Raw genomic sequence first — 22,509 nt, 5'->3', positions numbered from 1 at the left:
GTGTCTGAGCGAAGGCAGCTTGAGAGCACTGACTGAAAAACCAAAGTATTATCATTTATTACTGGTAAATTATTAATCAGCAAAGACACTGGAAGCCACTGAGACGCGTGTCCTACTGTGCAAGACTTAATATTAACTGTAAAAAACGAAAAGCTTCCTTTAAAGTCAAATTTAAGGTGTTATTTAACCCATGAGGACTGATGAGACTTGAGCGTTCAGATGTATATTACATATTATCTATATTATATATTTCTATTTATATTAGCAGCTCATGAGTTTCCTCCTGTGGTTTCTTCAGTATTTTTCTACGATCAGGTTTCAACGGCGCTAATGTATCTGTTACACCATTTATAACATTGTCTGACGCAGTTTCAACAATGTGGTTCTGTCTAAAGCCCACAAAGACCAGGTGTGGGTGGAAGTTAAAAAATCAGGAGCGCATCACAGTAATAAAAGCTTGAATCTTTTCCCCCCGATCGCGCTTTTAATGCGCAGTGTAAATCACTAAATGGCCATTCCTCTGACAGCACCCATTAAAACAGTGGCGCTTCTTGTTTGGGCCCAGGACGTAATGTGTTCTGATCCGTGAGCTGCAGTGTGAATGGCCTGACTGTGACTCAGCGGGTGTGCACAGTGTTTGTGGACACACCAGGACAAACCACGAGCCACAACAGACGCCGCTCTTGTGAGAATCACACACAAAATTACATGTGAATGGGGTGTTTTGTGCCTGAATTAATGCCAGCAACAGAACGGGGGGAGTACAACAGTTTCACGAGCGCGTGCAAAAGGAAACACTTGCAGATTGCAATGAGGAAAAGAAATTCAGTTTCCTCCTCGCTTCGCTCACATCCAGCCTGGGAAGCCAAATTTGCATGGCAGTTTCTTCAGCTACTCTCTGACCTTTCCCTTGGCTCTGGAACAACTTTCTCATGGTTGACGGAGAGCGAATTAAAGACGCTAACAGCCTGGCAAATACTGAGCCAGAGTGGATCCAGTGTGATCTTGATATGAGTCACCAATGTGCAGGTGCCCCTACTGTAAACAGCTGTCACTGAGCCGCCTCCGCTTTCAACAATTACACATCACATTATGTGAACATGGTTCAGGAAAGCGTTCACGTTCAGCAACAAATTAAAAATGCACTTTTCCTCACATCTGGACATCAATAGAGAGAGAAGAGAGAGAGAGATGAGAGAGAGAGAAGAGAGAGAGAGAGAGAGTAGAGGAGAGAGAGAGAGATGAGATAGAGAGAGAGAGAGAGAGATATATATAATATATATATATATATATATCTATATATATTTTTTTTTTTTTTTTTTTTAACTGGTCATTACAGTGAATTGAGATGACTTCCTTGTTATTCACTTACATGGAAGTTTGCTGATAGCCGTGCATTCAACTGTACCATCACCGACTCAGTGATTAGATTAAGTCAATATCTTTTCCTGATGGTCTACTTGAAGAGCAGGCGTCGCGCCAAGAGATCCTGGTGTAAAAGTGTTCACAGCAAAGACGGTGCGATCTTGATGAGCAGAAGCCGCCATGTTATGTAATAAAGCGTAGACGCAGGTAAAGGCTCGTGCTCCGTGGAGAATGAACGACGCGGACGCTCCCGTGAAACAATCACCATGTGTTTGAAGCCCAAACCTTCATTTGCTGAAATGGACCATTAACCGTTTAGGAGCTGCCAAAGTAACTGCTCGGTGTCAAGGACCCATTGTCCTGCAGTGAGACAAAAGATCATTAAGCTGCATTTGGCAGTTGTGTGACTGGAACCACTGACATTAGGTCCAATGAGACCTGAACAAAGCCAGCTCCGGGCCCAGAAGACAAAACGACCGGGCACGAGCTCAGGCGAACACGAACCCCGCCATTAACGGACGTGGGAGCGAAGGCTGGGGGGCCGTGAACGCAACGCCGCGCGTTCTGGAGCACGGAGCGGGACGGAACCGAGGCGAACCGGCGGCTCGAGCCGTCGTGTTGCACCTGTGCGGCGGACGGTGCCAAGTGTGACACACGCGCCGCCACTGATCCGGCGTCGAGTTACCGGATCGGGTGATATTCGATGAAGCAACTGGACAAATGCAAGTGCAGGTGCGTTCCCGTCGTTGTTGTTCAACGTGGGGGAAGTCACGGCTTTAAACCGGGAGAACACCGTGTTCAGGTGCTCATTTCTGAAGACGGCGCGAGGGAGACGAGACAAGCTCTTTGATGGTTTCGCCAGTTGACAGACACAATTACCTTTTGATTAACAGACCAATAAAGTGGAGATTTTCGTGTTGATAGCAGCTGAGGCAGGTTAAGTAATTAAGGCATTAAGAGTGTCTGTGATAGAAAAGCCCAAAATATCCACATCGTTACACCACAAAAAACTGTCCTTCAACATGACTCAAGAAAAGAGAGCAACGCCTTCTGCCTCGGGCAGTTTAACTGTCTGCCATCGCTCCACGAATGAAGGCCTCAAATAATGTCAGAATAAAATACTGGCAACGCAACAAGTATGGCGCTTCTGCAGCAGTTTTAAACGTATCTAAATTCTGATCTGTTTCATAATCACGACTAAACAGCTGGTTTATATGACAAACTATAATACTTTAAGGTGTTTGACTTGCGCAGTTGTGCGGTGGCTGAATGGCGATAGAGCGCTTTTATTGTGACATCTCGCCGTGTGTGTGTGTGTGTGTGTGTGTGTGTGTGTGTGTGTGTGTGTGTGTGTGTGTGTGTGTGTGTGTGTGTGTGCGTGCGTGCGTGTGTGTGATGATTGAGACATCCCCTCACAAAAAGTCTGGCTCGCGCTGCTCGTCGTTTACGACGCCTGCAGCTCCACGCCCAGACAAATAAAATCCATAATCTAATCACATTCATACGTGCAACTTGTATTGGCTCCATCAACCAGATGGTGCGTGAACGCACACGCCTGCTTCCGGTCACCGGCTCTGGCGGCTCCGCTCGACCCCTCGGCGCGTTGAGCAGAAAATAGAAACGTCGCTAATGGCTGGAGCTGAGGTATAAAATCCCGTATCACTGCTCGGCTGTGGCTGAAAACTTGTTGAGCAGCGTTTGCCGGGATCGTTTGAATGTGAATCAGTGGCTCATTTGAATTCTGACAGATTAGGATCAGAGGTCCAGATTTTTTAATTATGCGTTTTAGCCGACGTCAATCATGTTCCGCGGCGCTGCAGACGCCCCTTCTCATTTTATGAGACATACAATCTTTAAATAAACGTAGTAAAAACCTTTAAACGTTTGTTATGAGCGTGTATGAACTCATCTGCTCGGCTTTAAAGCCTTCAGTACTAAGTCCTAATGACGACGTTATTGGCTGCACAGAAACCTTCCACTTTTGTTTCATTCCTCCACATTTGCGCCGCCGCGGCCTCGAGCTCCGCGCTTGTTTGACTTACGCAGAAATGACGGGCAGTTATCAAACAAAACAAGCCTATTGACTCAAGGGCTGCGAGAGATCGCAGATATGCGAGAAGCTTCGCAGGATCCACGCTGACGAGCGAGTCAATATTTGCCCTCGCGCCCGTCACACGGTGTCTGCGCACCTCTCAGGTAATGAGCTCGGTGTTCAGCACCTGCACGGCACCGCACACGCACATGCGCAGGTCCGACGCGGGCACCGTCACCGAGCTGCAGAGACAACGTTTGGTGCTTGGCCTCCAACGCATCCATCCTGTGTGTGTGTGTGTGTGTGTGTGATATTCCACTTTGTTCTGGGCCTTGCTCCAGTGGGCCTGTCAGAGCCTGCACCTGCAGAGGACTGGAGTTTTCCTCTGGCTTTATGACAAATATTTGCCCACGGCCCTGTGTGGAAGCCTACTTGGAAATCAGTGAAAGTACAAAGACTGGAGCACAGACGTCTGACCAGCTTCCCTGGAAGTAGATGCCCACCTGCCCTCTGAAAGACAGCACCCATATAGGAATATTAGTCCTCATGCTGTTTGTTTAGACGGTTTGAAGTTTGACTTTAGATTTAACAAAACTAATGAATGTCTATTGTTTCTCTTCTTGAAGGAATCTGGCTCCATAATCTGTCCACAACTGCTTTTTAGGTTTATATCTAGACAAACTCAACCAAATCAGCTGAAACAGCAGCTTCAGGATTAACATACAACAACAAGCACAACTGATGTCAAAACCCATTGAAAACAACTTAATAAATGTTTCAGTGTTAATTTATTCATACAAATGCTTTATTACAGATACGGGAAAAACTTTATTTTGACAATTTCTCTTCAGAATAATGTGCTTTTGTGATTTTAGGACTACGTAAACGTTCATGCCATCCACTCACCCTGCCGCCCAGCTCTAGTCCATACATAGTCACAAAATCAAACTAGAGAATAAATCCAGCAATATTCAGTTTCTTCACCGCTCCTCGCTCAGTCTCGCACACGCACACACAGACTCTCACAAGCAAGCTCGCAGGGAGGAAGCCCACCCACAGAGAGAAACCAAACGGCTGGGCAAAAAGAAGCAGACGGTGTGAACTGTTCGGGAGGACGACTCTCCGCTGGCAGGACACAAACAGCAGAGCTGCAACACAGAAGGCCGATGACGTCTCACGAGAAAACACGTGGCGCTTCCAGGAACTCCCATCAATTACATTTGGATTTGATAATCCTCCATAAAAGCTATCGGATCTAAAACGGTTTCCCATTTTGATGTCAGAAGATACAAGATCAGATACACAGAAAAATAATCTTCACAGGAGTAAAGCTTAAAAAAAACAAAAAACAATGGATTATTTATTCCTCACGATCACACCTTGGTGACGTAAGCGATGCTCAGTGGCTAAAGGAAACCCAATTAATATCCTGGAAATAAAAGTTAAAGCTGTGCAAAAGACCGTTTGTTGGAGGAGAGAACGCTAGCACCAACAACCAACCAAACTTCCTTATAAACGCTTCGCATCGCAATCGGTGATGAGCTAAAGGTCTCTGTTCCTGATTAGCAGTGGAGGACAGCGTGCTGTAACAGACCATGACTGGGGTCGATGGGAATCATTAGCTGTCACGTTATCACATTAAATCCATCCCACAACTTTGCATGATCAGACAATTTTGATTTGGTCATGTGATTCTTTAGCACCATCTGCTGGCTATAAAGGGGACTTCACGACTCTGCAGCACAAACAGCAAATAAATATCATTTACGGAGTATGTTCATCCAGCTGGTGCAAAGCCGCCCATCGACGCCCCAGAGGTTCACACCTGACGTAAGACGTAAGAATCGATGGACATGTCATCCCAGCGTTGTATGACAGTAAACGCTAAAGACGAACCAGAGCACACGCGCACACAGAAGGCCTCTCCGCTCACACACACACGCACTCACCAGGCAAAATATATTTAAATGGCTTTTTCAACCTTTCCTCACGCCACACGTCCTCTCACGTACATCCTTCAGAGCTTCAGCATCTATTTAAAGCAAAAACCCACCCTAAAAAACAACCACACACACACACGGTCCCGTGCAGTCTGAACTGAGTACCTGCAGACTGTACGGCGTCGACAGCGCACACTAGTGTCTTGGTTTTCTGGATTACGTTTGGGGGAGACGAGGTTCCTACACAGGCATGTTTTTTTCAGATTGCTTTAGTCTTCAGTGACATTAGAGACAGCAGGTTTGTTTGATGTTGTGTCAAGGACGTTAACGATACTAAAACTATAGTTGCTTTTGGATTTCACGAGTTATTTCAGTGACAAATACTTAGGAATTAATTATTAATGCATCCTAATATGTTGTTAGCTCTGAGTTAAACTGTGTTTGAAACTGTAAAAATAAAGAAAAATAAAGAGCAAACACAGATATTAGCAATAACTATCACGCTGACAGGTTAATACAGTATGACCTCAGATTATGCAACCGTGCTGGTTTTCAGTGCACATCTGGAATGAAAACTTCGGCTATACACTGTACATTTTGTGAATAGGAAATAATGCACAATCACCTTCTGATGCTGCATATCTTGTTGAGGTTAATACAATTACCACTTTTCATAAGTGTAAACTGTTCTCGAACCATAATAACAAACACCTCACATCATTTACTGGTTCAAGGCATATTTTATAATAGATGCTGAGCCACATTTTATCCTTCAAGCAGCCAGGCAAACTGCATGCCAGGGTGGCAGTAGTTCATCTACTGATGTGTAACCTACAAGCTGGTAAAACAGGTCATACTAGTTGTTGACCTTTATGAGGTTTCAGTATGAAACTGGAGCAAATCTGTCAGTTATCCTCATTTACACACACACACACACACACGTTTCATTTCAAACCTGTGTAGGAACCTCGGAGAGGCATTGCATTGAGTTACTTGTTGGAATACCAAATTGCATGTCGCTCACTTGGGGTTGAGTCTGCCTTTAATTAGCTGTGTTTTAAAGTGAATAAAAATAGTTGTGTGTATCTATTTAAGGGTTTACAGCACTCTTAAACGAAGCATTCACACATGCGAATCCGGGTGTTGACGTCGGGTAGGATGTTTTTCTGGAGCGGATGTAATCCATCACCTCACTGTAATTTGTGTTTCAGTGGATATAGCTATGGGTTTGGGAGAGGGTTGTCATGAGTCAGTATAAAACAACTGTTCCTCCCCTCCCTTCAAATCCTCCGCATTTAAGTTATCAAGCACATCATCCACCATGGGAGGGGTCTTTGTCATTCTAGCTCTGTCCAAAAGGAAAGGGTCCGTGAATACCCTGTGGGAAAAAGCAAACATCAGTCAGTTAAGCCTGAACGAGGGCCTAACATAGAATACATTGTATGAGCCAATTTTATCACAGTCTGCTCTTAGTTAGAGATCAACATATAAAGCGTGCAGTATTTGAAGGAAGCAGCCCTGATTGTCTGAAAATGCAAGGTGGTTCTGATCAGGCCAGTTTTACTACAAACTAGATGACGTGACTGAAACACAATAACAACAATGTGGCTCCACCCTCAACATTCAATGGAGTTTAGCAAGTAGGTGGACTTATAAAACACTAAAGAGGCCAGTGGTATTGTTTGAAGGAGCTACAGTTACATTTTCTCTCACACGTCACAGTGACCTAACAGTCATCTTAACAGCAGCGATACTCACATGATCCCAGAACATGATCACTCACTGATTTTATAGCTACACGCTAAAACACAAAGTTAATGGGTGAACAGGAAATAAAGAGATGAAAGGGCATTTAAAAAATTAATTAATATTACAACTTAGCACTGTTGCAATGTAGTAGTATTCACAAAATACAGCTCTAAGTGATTTTCAATAGACAGGATTATCTAAAACAGAAAACTGGAAATCCAGGTCCATTAGAGAAGGGATGTGGGTCTCAAATTAAATTAGCCTTTTTAATGGAAAACAGAACCAAATAAGCAAACCCAGAAATAGACTAGAACAATTCTGAATTAGTATCCTTCATGACTTTTAGCACTGACAACCAGCTCTGACTGTAAATCAACAAACTATGGCTCAAAGAATGGCCCTTAATAAGCATGTGATGTAACAGCAGAAACCAATGTTGGATCACAGAAATCACACTAAACCCTGCAACACTGTGCTTGTAATTTAAGTGTGCTCCATAAAATGGCCCATAACATTGTGTGATGATGCAGGGATGCTATAAAGACTTCTTTCGGCTTCATCCCGTCAGGGGTCGCCACAGCGAATGACTCGCATCATTGGCAAGTTTTTATGCCAGGTGCCCTTCCTGACGCAACCCCCGAGGGGATTGAACCCACAACGTGGGCGACAGGAGCACAACGCCGCCGGGGCCACAGTGCAGGGATGCTCTGAAAACTCTAAATGTGCTGCAGACATACCTGACCATAACTCACCACAGAAAGATTGGTTTGAAGACTATTTGAAGCCCTATTTACAGCATTATGAGACAGTCCATTTTGATCTTGCTGGATTGGCTCCTGTGTGCGCTCCCAGGCTCCACCAGGATCTCTGAAGCTGTTGTCAGTGGCTTCATGCTTGTTCTTCTGTGGCGAGGCGAAAGGGTTGAAGTCTCCCTGTACGTTCCTCTGGGGCTGGGTGTTGAACTCCGTCTCGAAGGATGACAGCTGCTGGGTGACGCCAAGAAGACCTCCAACTTCTACGCTAAGAATCACCCAGATAACATCTATGGAAAGAGCAGCAAAGAAAAACAAGGGCTGACTGTGACTTGCTCAGGATAACGATATACTGACGCTTTCCACTTTGTGTCTTGTAAACCAAATATTTACAGCTGGAACCGTTTAACGGAACAACTAAAAGCAAAAGCTTTATCTATTACTGACTACACTACTGGATCTTGAAGGGGATCCAATGTAATATCTATTACATTAAGAAGTAAAACTTAGCTGTAAAAGTGAACTTTAATAGATACTTGATGATTTCCTACCTCCATAGAACAATCCAGTGGCAGTACACATCCTCCACTGGCCTTGATACATCCCAGGAGCTGTGGGACTTCGCATCTGTACGCTCACATCTGATATTTCCTGTGGTTCTAGAGACTTCACCATAACTGTGTTTACATGGCCAAACTGATCCCCGCCAATGTACTTAAGACAAACCCCAGGAGGCCACAATTCTGCACCTGTAAGAGGCAAAGACGACTGGATGAGTGGTTAAACAAGAAAGTCATGACAACATGTGAATGTGTGTAAAAATGTCATTACAGCAACATGTGAGAATAAAGCTCCATGCTCTATACCTGTGTTTTGTATCCTCCAGGTCTTTGTGAACGGTGTATCTGGAGGTACAGACTCTCCTTCCCCAATTGTTACATCCTCAACAAACGACATGGATGGCGTGTTGACATTGGGACTTTCAAAGTCATAATATGCACCAATAGCAGCCTGGAGGTTCCTGTTAGGACAGAAAAGCAGCAGCACGTTAGCAGGAGTCAACTTTTGCTGGCTGTGACTTTTCACATGTTAAAATAAAGGCTAACTTTGACAGGAGTTTACTATTTATTTGTCCATGCTATTTATTGATAAGCCTTTTCAAAATTCACCACAATTGCAACAATGTATGCTCAGAGGTTGTGTGTAAAATAACAAAGGCTGATTCAGGATGGTTACAGAAAACACTGTGTTGGTGGGTGCTTTCCACAAGCTGACCACTGTAAAGTTGTGCTGTTTAATAACTGAACTGTGAATCATTCAGATATTGTCTGTTTATATGCGATGACTCAGCTTGTGAGGCCTTTAGAGAAGATGCCTTAAAAGAGTGGAATCCTTTTGTTAATGTGTTAAATTGGAGCACTTCTCAAAATACTGTCACATGATTATGTCATTCTTTCAGTTTGATGTCCAAACTTTCCAAAATGGTACGTGACCCTGTGAACTCCGTTCCTGGGCGGCGTCCCCCTTTGGAAGCCGCCCGATCGGGACGCTCGATGAAAAAGACGCTTGGCGTCAGCTGATCGAGGATATCGAGACACTTGGATGGAGACCACTTGTTGTCAGCCGTGGATGGCTCACGACTGGTTACGTCACCAGACTAACGTGAAGTGACTGGCGTTGCCTTGAGTTGTGGCTCCTTCAAGCAGCGCTGTTAACTGGCTCTCAGCACCATTATGTAATATGGCAGGTCCAGTCCGAGCTTAAATTAGCCTGCTAGCTTGCTAGCTAGTTAGCCTGCTTTGGGCTTTTTCACATATTCCGCCTCATTCTAACTCGCAGGCAGGACAAACTTTAACGTCTCACTTCCGTTTGCCCCCGAAACGCTCGTTAGGAGTTAACTGTCATTTCCCGTGAAGGAGCGACGGGCGCTGAGCGCCAGCAGCTCGGCTCCGTGCGCGTCTCCGTTTCTTCAGCATTTTTTTATCGTATGCTAATTACACGGCGAGGTTAGCGTCACGTCAGTGGACGTCTCGGGCCCGCGTATCCCCGCACTCACCAGTTGGTCATGTCCAGGAAGAAGGCGCAGCCGGCTGGGTTGAGCTGGAAGCCGAGCAGCCTCTGGAACTCCGAAATGAGGACGTCCTTGTCCGTGGTGCCCATGCAGCTGAACTTCTGCATGAGCTCCGCGTCCACGTCCATGTCTGTGCCCTCCATGGGTGGTGGGTGTCCCGTGGCAGAGGAGGAGGGGGGGGGGTCCTCTCTCAGTTTAGTCCGAGGCCTTGTCCAGTCATAACAACCAGTTCAACAACAACAAGCGTCAGTGCGCATGGCACGAGCAGGGGGACGATGTTTGACGTTGCAACAGCCCGCGCGTCACCTTCGCCAATCACGCAGTGGGCGTCGACGTCATCTGTTGCTATTTGTAGCCACCTTTTCATTGGTTTGTCAATGAAATCCATGCTGCTCGCTTTCCAGCTTTCGCCAGATATGTTGGAAGTGTAACATCGGATGCATTGTTTTAGGTCATTCCTCATGCAATGCACTTATGTGCAGATGATGAGACGGCGGTGCACGCACTGTACTGTTTGTAGCCCAACCCCTGGGACAAAGGCGCAGTCCCCGCACTTTAACATTACACCTGTACAAGCTCATTCCGCATCCCCGTATGGTCGTTCTGTGCCTCGTTGTGGTCATTTTGCATCTCTGTGCGCTTGTTTCTGTTTTTTGATGGCCCATTTATGCCTCTAGCTAATTGTACAGCAAGAGTGAATTGGGTAATTTGTCGTTTTATATCTCCAGAAATACACTGAAGCACAGGTCCCCGGGTGATTAGGATGTGTGGGTCCATGCACAGGCCATTAAGTAATTGTCTAACCATGATATTCTCTGTCACCCCACAGGAATCTGATGTTGTAAAAGATGCCATTATGCAGCCATTCACCATGAAACAGAAGTTGTTGTTAGCTCTTTGTGAAAGCCACCGTTCAATAAGCTTGTATCATATGTTCACTGGTAAAAGCTTGGACCTTGGCTAAAAAGGCCTCCAGTGATGCTATACAACTTTATATAATATTAAATATAAATAACTTGCAAACTTGATGGCGCCCGTATTTCAACTTGTATCTGTACTTCGGAATTTGAAAATAATTAACAAAAATATAGTTTTTTATGAAAACTTATGGCATTAAAAAGACTAGGTTTATTAAAGAGTTATGGAACCTATTCAGCACTCTTCAAACCTTAAATCATGAAATATTTAAACTACACAGTCTTTGTTTTTGTTTTACTATATTTTTCTTTTATGCTTTATTGACACAACAACCTATATTAAATTAAAAAATATGGATTAAATTTTAAACCGTATTAAACTTTTAGTATGACACTAAGAGTTTACCTACAAGTGCCATTACCAATTCAAAGTTGAAATCCCACCATTTAAATAAAATATATTTACATTTTTGAAAATGATTTTGTTAGTCAGAGATTTTATACTATCCATAAAGTAAAACACTAGATACAGTTTTCAGCTGTTCCAGCCTTTGTCTATATGTTTTCTTATAACATGATTCTTATTTCATAACATGACACATTTGGACAATTAAATAAGCCACAATTATAATCATGAAATGTGAGAAAGGAGTGGAGAAGATATTTATTCCTAATATGAGCCTGCATTAGTTGACTTTACTTGCCTTGTGTGTCACAAACACTAAAACAGCCCAGTAACTGTTGTCATCTAATATTTTTCAATGAAGAGAAACAATCTAAATACTTTGAGGCAATTCTACTAATTGATGTCTGAACAAATTACTGCTGCACACGTTTAATGACAGAACCCTTAACAAGGCGCAATCGACCAACCTTCAGACGGAACCATTTTTATCTGGGACTTGTTTAAGGTAGGAACCTTTAGTTGAAACACCGGAATCGCGCTCCTGATAGAGACCGCGGTCCAACATGCCTAAGTAAGTGTAGATATTGTTATTTTTATGTTAAGAATGTAATTTTGCTTTTAATAGATACAAGCGTTAATAGCACCCGTATTAAACGAGTATTTGGGGCAAAATATGCTTGAAAAATAGGACGTACATATCGGTTTGTTCCAGATGAACGTCGTGAGCTTTGTTTGGGCTGCGTCTATGTGCTGGAGGTCACCTCGTTGTGAACAATGAACGTAAACTTTAAATAAAAAAAACAGTTGTGATCATTCATTCGTTTTTTTAATATCAAAAGATCATGATTATGAATCTGGGTTTTACATTGTTCACCGAATGATACCAAATCAATTTGTTTGCGTGTTCTTTCGATCGGTCCTCATTTTTCGTCAAAAAAAACAGTAGATGTCAGAAATCTTTGAAGTAACAGCACATTTTTAGTTTGTAAGTAAATAGCTAGGTGTGTCGTTAAAATAATTGTAATGAGAATAAAAGCAGATGGCCGCAGATAATTAATCTTTTTGGTCAAACGGGCGAAGGCTATTGTACCAAGTAATATACTGTATACTTATTGTTTTACAGGTTTTACTGTGACTACTGTGACACGTACCTTACACACGATTCGGTAAGTTGATCACCAATGTCATGTGATTTAATTGTCAGAACTATTTTTGTAATTGTTCAAATGTTCAACTCTGTTCCGTTTTCCCTGTAGCCATCTGTGAGGAAGACCCACTGCAGTGGCAGGAAACACAAAGAAAATGTTAAGGATTACTACCAGAAGTGGATGGAGGAGCAGGCTCAGAGTTTAATTGATAAAACGAGTAAGTGAAGCTTACTTTGGATTAATCAGTCAGACTGAATCATGCAGGTTACATTGTCTGTTAGGCTGATCCTTTTTCTTTAGTGGTAACAATATCAATAATAATAAAAATAAATAATAATATAATATATTAAATAATTGGATTTCATGACCGTCAAATGTCCCAGTATCATTTAAAAGTCTAGTTCCTCAGGACGTTTGAAACTTATAGAATAATTTCTCACATGAATAAAAACTTAATAACGTAATAATGTATGTTAGAGATTGGGAGTTTGTGTTGTTTAAGTAATAAATAACTTCTTAAAACAAGATTTAATTCATTTTTAATTTACAAGAAGTGATGAGATTGCATGTTTGTTCTTCGAGTGTTAATACTTGATTTTCTTTTTCTTCAGCGGCTGCATTTCAGCAGGGGAAGATTCCTCCTACACCGTTTCCTGGTGGCCCTCCTCCAGGTGTGTCCATCTTTGAGTGTTTCAATTATAATATTGGCCTTTTCCTATTCTGAAAATATCTAAGGTGTTGACATTTTTAGCTATGTTTCATGTGAATTTATAAATGCATTTTAGGCACGTATCCTTGAATGTCCTTTTGAAAGCTGTCCTCTTGTGTACTAACGTGCTGTTTGTCACACAGGTGGGCCTCCTCGCCCAGGTATGTTGCCAACTCCCCCTATGGGAGGTCCGCCCATGATGCCCATGATGGGGCCTCCACCACATGGGATGATGCCTGGTGGACCTGGTAATAACCTCATTTCTTTGATGAATCTTCACTCATTTTATGCTTCTTGTTCCTTGCTGAGTGTCCTGTCGCTCACTTGTTAGCCAAGTATGTTGTAACTTGGCGTTGAATCTGTGAGTGTTAAGACGACAAACGCAGTGTATTAATGTCACACTGTTTCAGAGTGTTTGCTATTTTACTGCCTGCAGCACTGTTGTTACCACCTTTCACAATTAGAAAAAAGGCAGCCAATTATTAGAGTTGCACATAATCTATGTAAAAATCCAACGAATAGTTTCTGTATTTATTTTTTACTTTTATTTGAACTACAACTGTACATACAAACGTACCTAAGCTGTGTTTCATCACTGTCTCTTGTAGGAGGCATGAGGCCGCCAATGGGAGGACCCATGCAGATGATGCCAGGACCCCCACACATGATGCGTCATCCACGACCGATGATGATGCCAGTCAGGCCGGGTATGATGAGACCAGACAGATAAGACCAAATGGATTTTGTCCGTTCTTTCTTGCCATGAACAGGCACGAGGAAGTGAGGACACTTTGTTTAACACTTGGATTCATCAGTGCAACAAAATTCTCAAATGTCCAGCCTGAATCTGTTCATTATGTCATCCTGCGTAGTTAATATGGTTTCAGTCCAAGCGGTGGTATTTATTACCTCATTAGAATAACTTCAGATTCCCATTTTAAAGACATTTTCACTTTTACATTACTGTCGCGACTGAAGCATCTTGTCCAAGTCTGATGAGCACATGCATTGAAAGGCTGTGTTTAATTTGACATTTACTATTTGTTTCAGCCATGTTTTTGTTGTATTTTTTGGAGTTGCTTTTAGAAATAAAAAGTTTTTTTCAAACTAGCTCATTTAACTGTGTGTGTACATAATAGATGCAGATTTTGAAACTGAAGTTTAATTTTTGTCTTTCTATTCATCTATAGTTATCAGGGTTCTAGGAATAGTAGTACATATACTTGGTCGTTTCAGTTTTCTTCCTTCTGTTCTTTATGCGGTCTGATTGGTTTTATGATTGTTGGATGAATTGGGTTTTTTGTACACTTTTACCTCAGTTTACTTAGTTCTGTGATTTATTTTCAAAATAGGAGTCTGTTCCTTCAATTAATTCATAAACTTAATGTTTCAGCTTGAGTTAACTTTCTATGTCAACAAAAGCATTCATAGATTTCAACATCAAAACAGTATATTCATCACTGGCTGCATAAAGGTAGAATTAGCAGGAGTGTAACCTGCACTCAGAAACAAAACAAGAGGGTATAGAAACCATATTCATGTTTAAAATATTGTTTCTGTCAAGAGTCAAGCTGGCCCTCATTAGTTTATCCAGTGAAGCATGTCCCTTACATAACACTGTGCAGCTGGCAGTGACTCATTAACTTAGCTGACTTTCATAGCTACTACGCCCTGAAAATCCAACTCTCTCCTCCAGCTGTGTTGTTACTTGCTTCACAAGCGTCTGCCTGTAATTGTGACGTCTCAACAGATGGCGCTAGAGAGTCGTACTGCTTTGCAATTAGAGCCAAGACACTCAAATGATGTGCGATGACTGATTATGTGCTTCCATGGATTGTCAGATTTCTTTGTATCTCCCACTCCCAGAGGACATTTTTGTGGTTTTATGGTTTAGAAAATTTCTAGGTCACATATAAAATAGAAACAAATTTGTTGGGGGGCAATAGCCATATGCTTCACGCTGTGTTTGCCAATTTATATACTTGCCGACCGGAGGGAAAGCAGCGCAGAGACGATCCTGACTGTTCTAGTGCTGTGCATGACATCACATAACTTTTGGTAGCTGTCAGTCATGCATGTTGTAAACTGTGATCTCCAAAGACACTTTGGTGGATGACATGCAATCGGAGGGATGGGGTTCCATTAAATGTCCTATAAACATCCACTCTCCACTCCACTGGCACAGGAATAAAACCATGTTAATGCACATTTTATGCATATGTCGAGCATAGGCGCACGCCTGCGTGTCATCTGGAATCACAACGCTCTTTATGAATATTCAATCTAGCCGTGAAGTGGAGCGTTGCCCTAAAGGGGGTGAACTGGAGTGGGGATAAGTGTTTGTGATTAGAGTTCAGGAGTTGAGGAAATAGGACTTGATCGTGAGAGATATGTATTATAATGAATATTACAGAGAGGATACAGATAGATCCTAATAAAACGATATTTATTTGTGAGGTTGGATTATGATAATTTTGTGTAGATGAGTCTACAGGGTTTAGGAGAATCAGTATTCTGTCCCATTAGTGTTAGGAACCTAGGGAGGCCTGGCCAACACGCATGGATGGATTACTGAACGCTCCTCCAGGCGCAGAGCCTCTGTATGAAGGGAGTGGTAATGTTTTTTTCTGATGGTCATAGATCTCCATTTAAAAATGCACAATGATCCCAAAGGGGCTAAACATAAGCAGCAAATGGCCCAAACCATTAAAATATAGGAACCAGACACTAAACATTCCAAAGCGACACTAATAATAAACGGGCATTCACGTTAGCTACATGTTTTATTTAGTAATATGTTCAGCTTGAATCCTCTTATTGTGATGTCATCATAACTGGATGTGTGACTCTTACAGCTTTAGACCCACAAACTGATTTCGGTCTTTTTCTCAATTGACCTCCAACTCGTTGTTTTCTAGGTTCTCGAGCCTCTACCTGTGTCGCAGTCATCAACCAGTGTATTTCAGAAAACAAAGCGTCCACTGCTGAGCTGGAAGCCATTAATTGAGGTGCTGGACCACATGGTTTGAATGCGGGCTCCACCAAGCGTTTCGTGGTGCTTTCCCACCCATCTCGTTCAGGAAGATGAATGATTCTCTGCAGCAGAAACACGGTCCCTTCTTTTTCATCCACGGACGCTCTGCGCGTCGGCCTGTTTGGAGTGATTATGTGACGTGGTGTAACGTGCCTGAACCCAGTGTGACTCACAGTCAGAATGAAAGCAGGCGTGAGCTTTCATGGGTACAGCTGAATATAAGTCCTGTATGCAGTGTTTGTGCAGTCTGCTGTTTAGTAACATGCAGCGGGGTTTGTGTGGAAAACATTTCTCTTCAGCGACTTCAGTCGGTGAATTAGCAGGAAATGTGAGCGTTAGTGGCCAAATATTCAAAGCAATGCGCAGACTGAAGCTCCAAGGAGCGGAGTCTCTGGGAAACGCGTTCCGTGCAGCCCACGGGTCCATTAGCGCCGCTGCCAAGGAGACCAGCTCTGGACCAAACACCTTCAAATGTGAGTGACGGGCGGCAGGATTTACACGACGCCAGGCGGATCATCTTGGCTCTGGGCTCACGATGATGCATTATCTGCCGACGCGGTTGTGGTTTTTTGTTTTTTTTTAATTCTTGCTCCCAACGTGTGCTTGGCATTCGTACAACTCACCAGCTTGAATGTAGAACGATAATGCTCCGGCTGCCAGTTGGCTCAGCGCTGCTGGGGGACCGGACCGGGCCGCTGCCTGGGAGTGTGGGCCCTCGGGGGCCAACGCTGCTGGGTGGGCTCCTGGTGCAGGGAATCGCAGGGCTGATGTCTCCTCCTCTCTGTCCTCTCCTCCCCCCCCCCCCCTTCTCTCTGCTGCCCCCGCTACCACTGCTAACACTACTCTGTAATTTAATCCATTTAGTCATGGCTCAAGATCAATATCCATTTCCCCGGGCCGTAGGGAGGCCTCCTGAACGCGGCGCCTGAACGCAGAGGTGGTGTTGGTGGTGTTGGCCGGCAGGGGCTCCCGCGGGCCGCGGCCCCGTCCAGATGTGGCGCCGCGTCTGAGGAAACAAATCGGAGCTCACATGCAGTCTCTCGCTAACCCGCTATGCAAAACGCAGCTGTTGGAGCTTTAAGTGTATTTTCGAAGGCTTGAATTTTTAATCCAACTTTTTGTTGCGCCGTGCATTATTTAGAATCGGCGGCGTCCTTTCTTCTAGATCACAGACGGATTATCCTCTCGCACTGAAGTTGAAACGCGACGCCTGGCTGCTTAGCAAATGAATGACACGAAATCAGATCCAATTAAGGCTAATTTGATTAGTGGGCCTCGTAAGTGACCAAGAAGAAAGATGGAATTATTCTTTCTGCTCCCTCCAGGAGCGCTTTCGTGTGGGCTCACTGCAGCGTACGGGAAACAGCTGTTTCTGCACAGCTGTGCTGCTCAGCCTCGTCTCTCCCACCGTCGGCCTGAAGACGAAGCGGCGGTTTCGGGTCGCGGCCCGTCGTCACCGGCCAGCTGTACGTCCAGTACAGGACGCCCACAGCGCGCCTGCGTCTGTTATAAATAACCCTGTTAAATATTCATCTCCAGCGTTTTACACGTCACAGCGGAGTTTCAAGGAGTCCGAAGGACGAGCAAAGGGCGTTTCAGATGATCCATGGCCCGGTCGCTGCCACCTCTCAGTCTCCAGTGATGCTGCTGTCACCTCCCTTCACCTGCAGGTTCTGTTGGAGCTTTCTGTGGTTCAGTGGAAACGTGTAGCAGAAGCACAAACTCTAAAATATGTGAAAAAACGTCCAAATATTCACTTTTCTCCTGACAGCGTCTGTTTTATCTTCGTTCACCAGATATGATGTTTGATAGACAGTAAGAAAAGCACTTGGTTTATTTTAAACTGAATCAGTGTTACTACTATGAGTCCTGCTTTACTTATGCACCATTAACTATTCTTACAGATGAGTCGGGGGATTATTGTATTCTCTTCTGGCTTGTTTTTGTTTTCCCTGAATTCTGAATGCCTAAATTTGGAATAGCTTGACTTGATAAATCTTTCATATAACCTTACCTCCAACTAAAGGACTTAAATTTTTTATCGTTGTCCTCATCACCTCAAACATATGGTTCTTATCCATACATGCATATGAAATGAGTTGCAAATTTTGGTCTCCTAAGAGAGTCCTCGTCTGCAGAAAGTCACATTTTCTTTACTTTTTCATTGAACTCATTCTGTCCAAGGTTCATGTGATCAAAACGTTTTTTTTACTGAACTTTCCTACTTCCATAACTTCAGTGACGAACCTTCTGATTTACAGCGCTGGGTTAAGTTACACTCGCTTGTCAGAAAAGCAATGATTGTAATATATGTTTATTATTTAGTTCACAGTTGATGGTTGCGTCCAACTGTGAAATTATAACCTTGTAAAAACAGAACGGATGCAGTTTTGTATAATTAGACTGTAATAAAGTGGCAAATTATTATATTTAGTCATAAATAGAGAAAGAGCCTCGGTCCAGTAACGATGGAGGAACAATAACTCCCTCTTTTTTTCTTAGCATAGATGAGTAATTGCTGTGTTAGTATTTGACTTTTGCCCAATCGGAGCCCTTCGGCCTGATTCAACCACATTAACAGTCGCATTTAATGCATTAAAAGGCAAATGTCAACACAACTGGGAGGATAATTGTAATAGCAATCAGCGTAAAACTGACAGCTTGACAGCGTCGGCTCCCTCAGCTTCACCCTTTCACCGCGTTCAGGCCTCCTCTCACCTCCTTCTCGCGTCCTCTCACTCTCACCGTGATGAATCCACAGCGCGGCGCACAATCTGCACTTACAAATCATTTTCCCTCCAGCTTCACAGGCCCTGCAGTAAGTGGCCCAAATTGTCTCTAATCAGGGATCTGTCCTCGTACCCAAGCGCTGTTTTTCTTATCTGCTCTTCAGAATTGGCAGTTTGTTCCTGTCTGTCACTCAGCGTGCGCCCACAGTGGGCTTGAAACCCCATCATCTATTAACAAAACCCATGTGTGATAAAGACTGAGGCTCTGCTTCCTGTTCTATTATGCTCTTTTCCCATTCTCTCCTGCTAAATATTTGAGTCAGCGCTCTAGATTAAAACCAAACCTGAACCACTTTATGCCTCCAGGTTCGAACGGGCTGTTTGTTTGAGGAACAACTCATCGTGAACAGCTTCTCCTTCTAAAACGGAGTGTGACCCGGCGACGGCAGAACCTTCTGTAGAATCGGCCCGTTAAAGCTGCCGCAGCCGCGGCGGCGGAAAACACTCAGTCGCTTCTTGCCTTTCACTCCAGCAACAAGTCAAATAGCTTCTAAAAATGTTCTCGATATAGAGTCAAGGGCAGAGTCTATTTTAAGGAAGATTCTGACTCTCTGAAATTCTTTGATGTTCACAAGTTAAAAAGGCTGAAAGCCTTTGGCTGAGTGCTGTGTATGCAGAGAAGAAGGCAGATTTAGCCACAGCAATAAACTGCTGCACATTAAAGAATGACTTTTCTTAAGGATTTCAGACAGACAGTGGGTCCGTGCAACCAGGAACAACACGTCTCTGCAGCGTTTGAACCATTTCCAAAGGGATTTTCTACTATTATCTCTATTTCACTGTCAAATAGTGGAAGCGTTTTACAGAACCACTATCTGAGAATACAGTTATTGACTTTCCGTGTATTGAGGATGTGTGAGTGATTCATGACTTTACCATAAGTATTAATTTAACATATATATGAGTGAGCATATTGGCGTTGGCCTGGAGCGACCTGGCTGTGAACCCGCAGCATCCATCTGCGGACTAATTGCGCCGCCTTCCCCTCCTCGCTCTACCTGCTCTCGTCTCGACCCATTTGTTCCGTCTCCTCCTCGATGAGACGCAGTGAATCCTCGGTTATTGGATTTGGGCTGCGGTGAAACACGCACTTGCCCCTGACGGCAGCGGCGTCCAACGCAGACGGCGTGAACCTGCAGTGGCGCGCGCAGATCTTTGGCCCCCGCGTGCACGCCGACGCGCGCGCGCAGCGTCTCGTGGCAGGATTTCACGGCGCGCTTTGATTCCCGTCTTCCTCGCGTGCTAAAGTTATCTGCCGCGTTCATCTCCAGCTTCTCCGCTGGCAGCGGCTGTTGTGGCGCATGACGAGAATAAGCAACCGCCTGGAATATTCGCCCTATGAAAGCGATGCAGCACTCAACTTTTGTCTCGCTGCAAAAAACATGACTCGGTTGTGTAAACTGCGCTTAAACCGAGGTGCCTGTCTTTTATTTTGAAAACGCCGCGCCCAAACGGACAGAGGACAAGATGCGTCATTACATATGCATGAACGTTTCTCCCCCTCTCTCCGTGGAACAATTAAGTCTGTGACTCTTCAGCCGCGCCAGCAGCTCCAGGAGGCTGCACGCGGAGGCGGCGCGCGTGCTTGAGCTCACTGCTAATGACAGCTCGCCAACAAGCTCATGACGACAGCGCTAATGATGTTTAGCAGGTAGAATATTTATCTCGTCAACCATTTCGCTTAAGCTGGTTAATTAAGAGTAAACGAGGTGGAGCAGATGAATATGCAAATATAAGCTACGGCACAACACAAACACAAAGTCACAGCACAACACAAACACACAGTCAGCACATCCACATGTGTGTGTGTGTGGGAGGCAGAGGTGGAATCTCCCACATCCATAGATGGATGCGTCCGGTGCTGCTGATGCGGGAGCGTGTGAGGAGTTGTAACCTAGCGATGCTGAGACGCTGCCTCACCCTGCGACGTGGACCCCCCCCCCCCCCTCACCCTGACGGATATCCAGCGCTACGTCTTCACTCAGCCATGCGGTCCTCCCCTCCCCTCCCCCGTGTCCCCCGCTGAGGGGTCAGGTCTGATGCTCCTTCACAGGAGCCGCTAACAGCGAGTCACTGCCGCCGCTGCTGAAGGCATTCACTTCACTGCTTGGCTTTGAAGTAACTGTTACAATGATTTCAGTGAGGATCCTAATCCAAAATACGGCAAAATGACGTGAGTCTAGAACGTGAGCAGTTCCCACTTTGAACCTGTGGATCTTGTCCATTATTCTATTCGTCATCTTTAATGTAAAATTTCAGTGAATGGCATCCGTGCTGCATTGGGGAGCAGATGACCCCTGAGGTCAGCATCAGAGCATCCTCACACACACACACACGCACGCACGCACGCACCACACACACCACCACCACCACCACCACCACACACACACACACACACACACACACACACACACAGTCCAGTGTGAGTCTACTGTACTGACACACACAGTGTGCATGTCTTTGTTAGAGCAGCGTGTTCATGAGTCACCACTGTCTTTAGCCTGGGGCTCAGCAGCAGCTGAAGGAGGGCTGCATGTTTTATTTTAGGCGCTCCAATATGCTGTGAAGGCATCATTATGTGGCAGCGTGCTGCATTCACCAGCCTCTATTGTTTAAAACGTCTTTCACCCTCATCACCGTCACAGAGATCATCGTTGTCTGCAGCTAACAGCAACAGCGCGGCCGCGGCCGCTGAGGGACGTGGTGCTTCGTGTCACCAGCGCTGCCCGCGGGGGGCACGGGGGCCGCCGTGCACGCTCGCACAGAGCAGCGCCGCCTCTGAGCGGAGGCACCATCAGGTGTGAGGTCATCGTCATCGCTCGCCGTCTGCAGCAGGAACTCACGCACACGCGTCAGGGCCGCGCAGCGTGACTGCAGCATCCGCCGCTCGGTTCCCCTCACGTCGACCTCTGCAGCACTGGGCTCCGTCCACACTCGCTCTCTTCTGCACACTATTAACAAAAAAAAAGCAAAAGCATAAAACTCCTTTATGAGATTTATGGCACAGTAAATATAAGATTCCAGAAAAGCAATGAAGAATCATGCAGGTTAATGAGCTTTATTGTTTTTTGCATTTTAGGAGTGTGTGCGTCCGTTCATTTACACACAATGACCTGAATGTTTCCAACATGTCTGTGCTACATGCACTCAGCAACCTCGTGACCTCACACACCCAGGGAGGAATCCCGTCTTTCCCCACTTTAAAGGGAAGCAGCCACCACGGGCGCCCGTGACCCGATTACCCCGGCTGTCAGTCCGAATGAGGCCACGCTTTGGGATCCTCCCGTCCCCGGATCCTCAACACGGGACAGAGACGGTCCTCGGGAAGAGTCTGGAGCAACCGCAGAACAGGATGGACATCCACACGTGGAGCAGGGAGGGAAGAGGGACTGAATGAGCCGACAGGTAAGAGGACGGAGCCACGGCTGAGGTCCAATACGCAATAGAGCGTTGGAGTTTACACAGGTGCTCATAACGGTGCAGTTATGCTGGAAGAGTCCTCATTTGAGGCATGGGGTGAGAGCTGAGGAGGGGAGGAGGGCAGCCTCGCACCGAGGGGAGGGCCAGGATACAACCGGTGGGTGGACCCTGATTGTT

At 44.9% G+C, this 22,509-nt stretch overlaps 2 protein-coding genes across 3 annotated transcripts; one reads left to right on the top strand and one right to left on the bottom strand.

Moving 5' to 3' along the window:
* Positions 1 to 4,166: 4,166 nt before the first annotated feature.
* On the bottom strand, positions 4,167 to 10,197 carry ilrun (inflammation and lipid regulator with UBA-like and NBR1-like domains). Of its 2 annotated transcripts, none has more exons than XM_055508943.1 (5): positions 9,895 to 10,197; positions 8,705 to 8,859; positions 8,390 to 8,587; positions 7,824 to 8,128; positions 4,167 to 6,715 (listed from the first exon to the last, which is right to left on the bottom strand). In XM_055508943.1, exons 1-5 carry the CDS (start codon positions 10,050 to 10,052, stop codon positions 6,680 to 6,682), a joined length of 852 nt encoding a protein of 283 aa, XP_055364918.1. In that variant the 5' UTR covers positions 10,053 to 10,197; the 3' UTR covers positions 4,167 to 6,679. The 2 variants fall into 2 exon arrangements, with proteins under 2 accessions (XP_055364918.1, XP_029006309.1); XM_029150476.3 differs by having other exon boundaries at positions 7,839 to 8,128; positions 9,895 to 10,194.
* Positions 10,198 to 11,685: 1,488 nt separating this feature from the next.
* Positions 11,686 to 14,199, top strand: snrpc (small nuclear ribonucleoprotein polypeptide C). The gene is made up of 6 exons (XM_029150489.1): positions 11,686 to 11,803; positions 12,356 to 12,398; positions 12,489 to 12,597; positions 12,992 to 13,051; positions 13,233 to 13,337; positions 13,698 to 14,199. The coding sequence occupies exons 1-6, from the start codon at positions 11,796 to 11,798 to the stop codon at positions 13,817 to 13,819; spliced, it is 447 nt and encodes a 148-aa protein (XP_029006322.1). The 5' UTR covers positions 11,686 to 11,795; the 3' UTR covers positions 13,820 to 14,199.
* Positions 14,200 to 22,509: the final 8,310 nt, after the last annotated feature.

This window comes from Betta splendens, chromosome 5, assembly GCF_900634795.4.
Source record: "Betta splendens chromosome 5, fBetSpl5.4, whole genome shotgun sequence".
Lineage (NCBI taxonomy): Eukaryota > Metazoa > Chordata > Actinopteri > Anabantiformes > Osphronemidae > Betta > Betta splendens.
Note: the sequence above shows the minus strand (reverse complement) of the source record. Positions and strands in the feature narration are given on the sequence as shown.

Excerpts from the sequence above, each read along its gene's own strand:
- ilrun (XM_055508943.1), bottom strand. The coding sequence starts at position 10,052 with ATGGAGGGCACAGACATGGACGTGGACGCGGAGCTCATGCAGAAGTTC. Across the intron at positions 8,588-8,704 it reads CTGGAGGATACAAAACACAG|GTGCAGAATTGTGGCCTCCT; the intron begins GTATAGAGCATG and ends TGCCTCTTACAG. Across the intron at positions 8,129-8,389 it reads CACTGGATTGTTCTATGGAG|ATGTTATCTGGGTGATTCTT; the intron begins GTAGGAAATCAT and ends CTCTTTCCATAG.
- snrpc (XM_029150489.1), top strand. Across the intron at positions 12,399-12,488 it reads CGTACCTTACACACGATTCG|CCATCTGTGAGGAAGACCCA; the intron begins GTAAGTTGATCA and ends TTTTCCCTGTAG. Across the intron at positions 13,052-13,232 it reads TCCTGGTGGCCCTCCTCCAG|GTGGGCCTCCTCGCCCAGGT; the intron begins GTGTGTCCATCT and ends TTTGTCACACAG.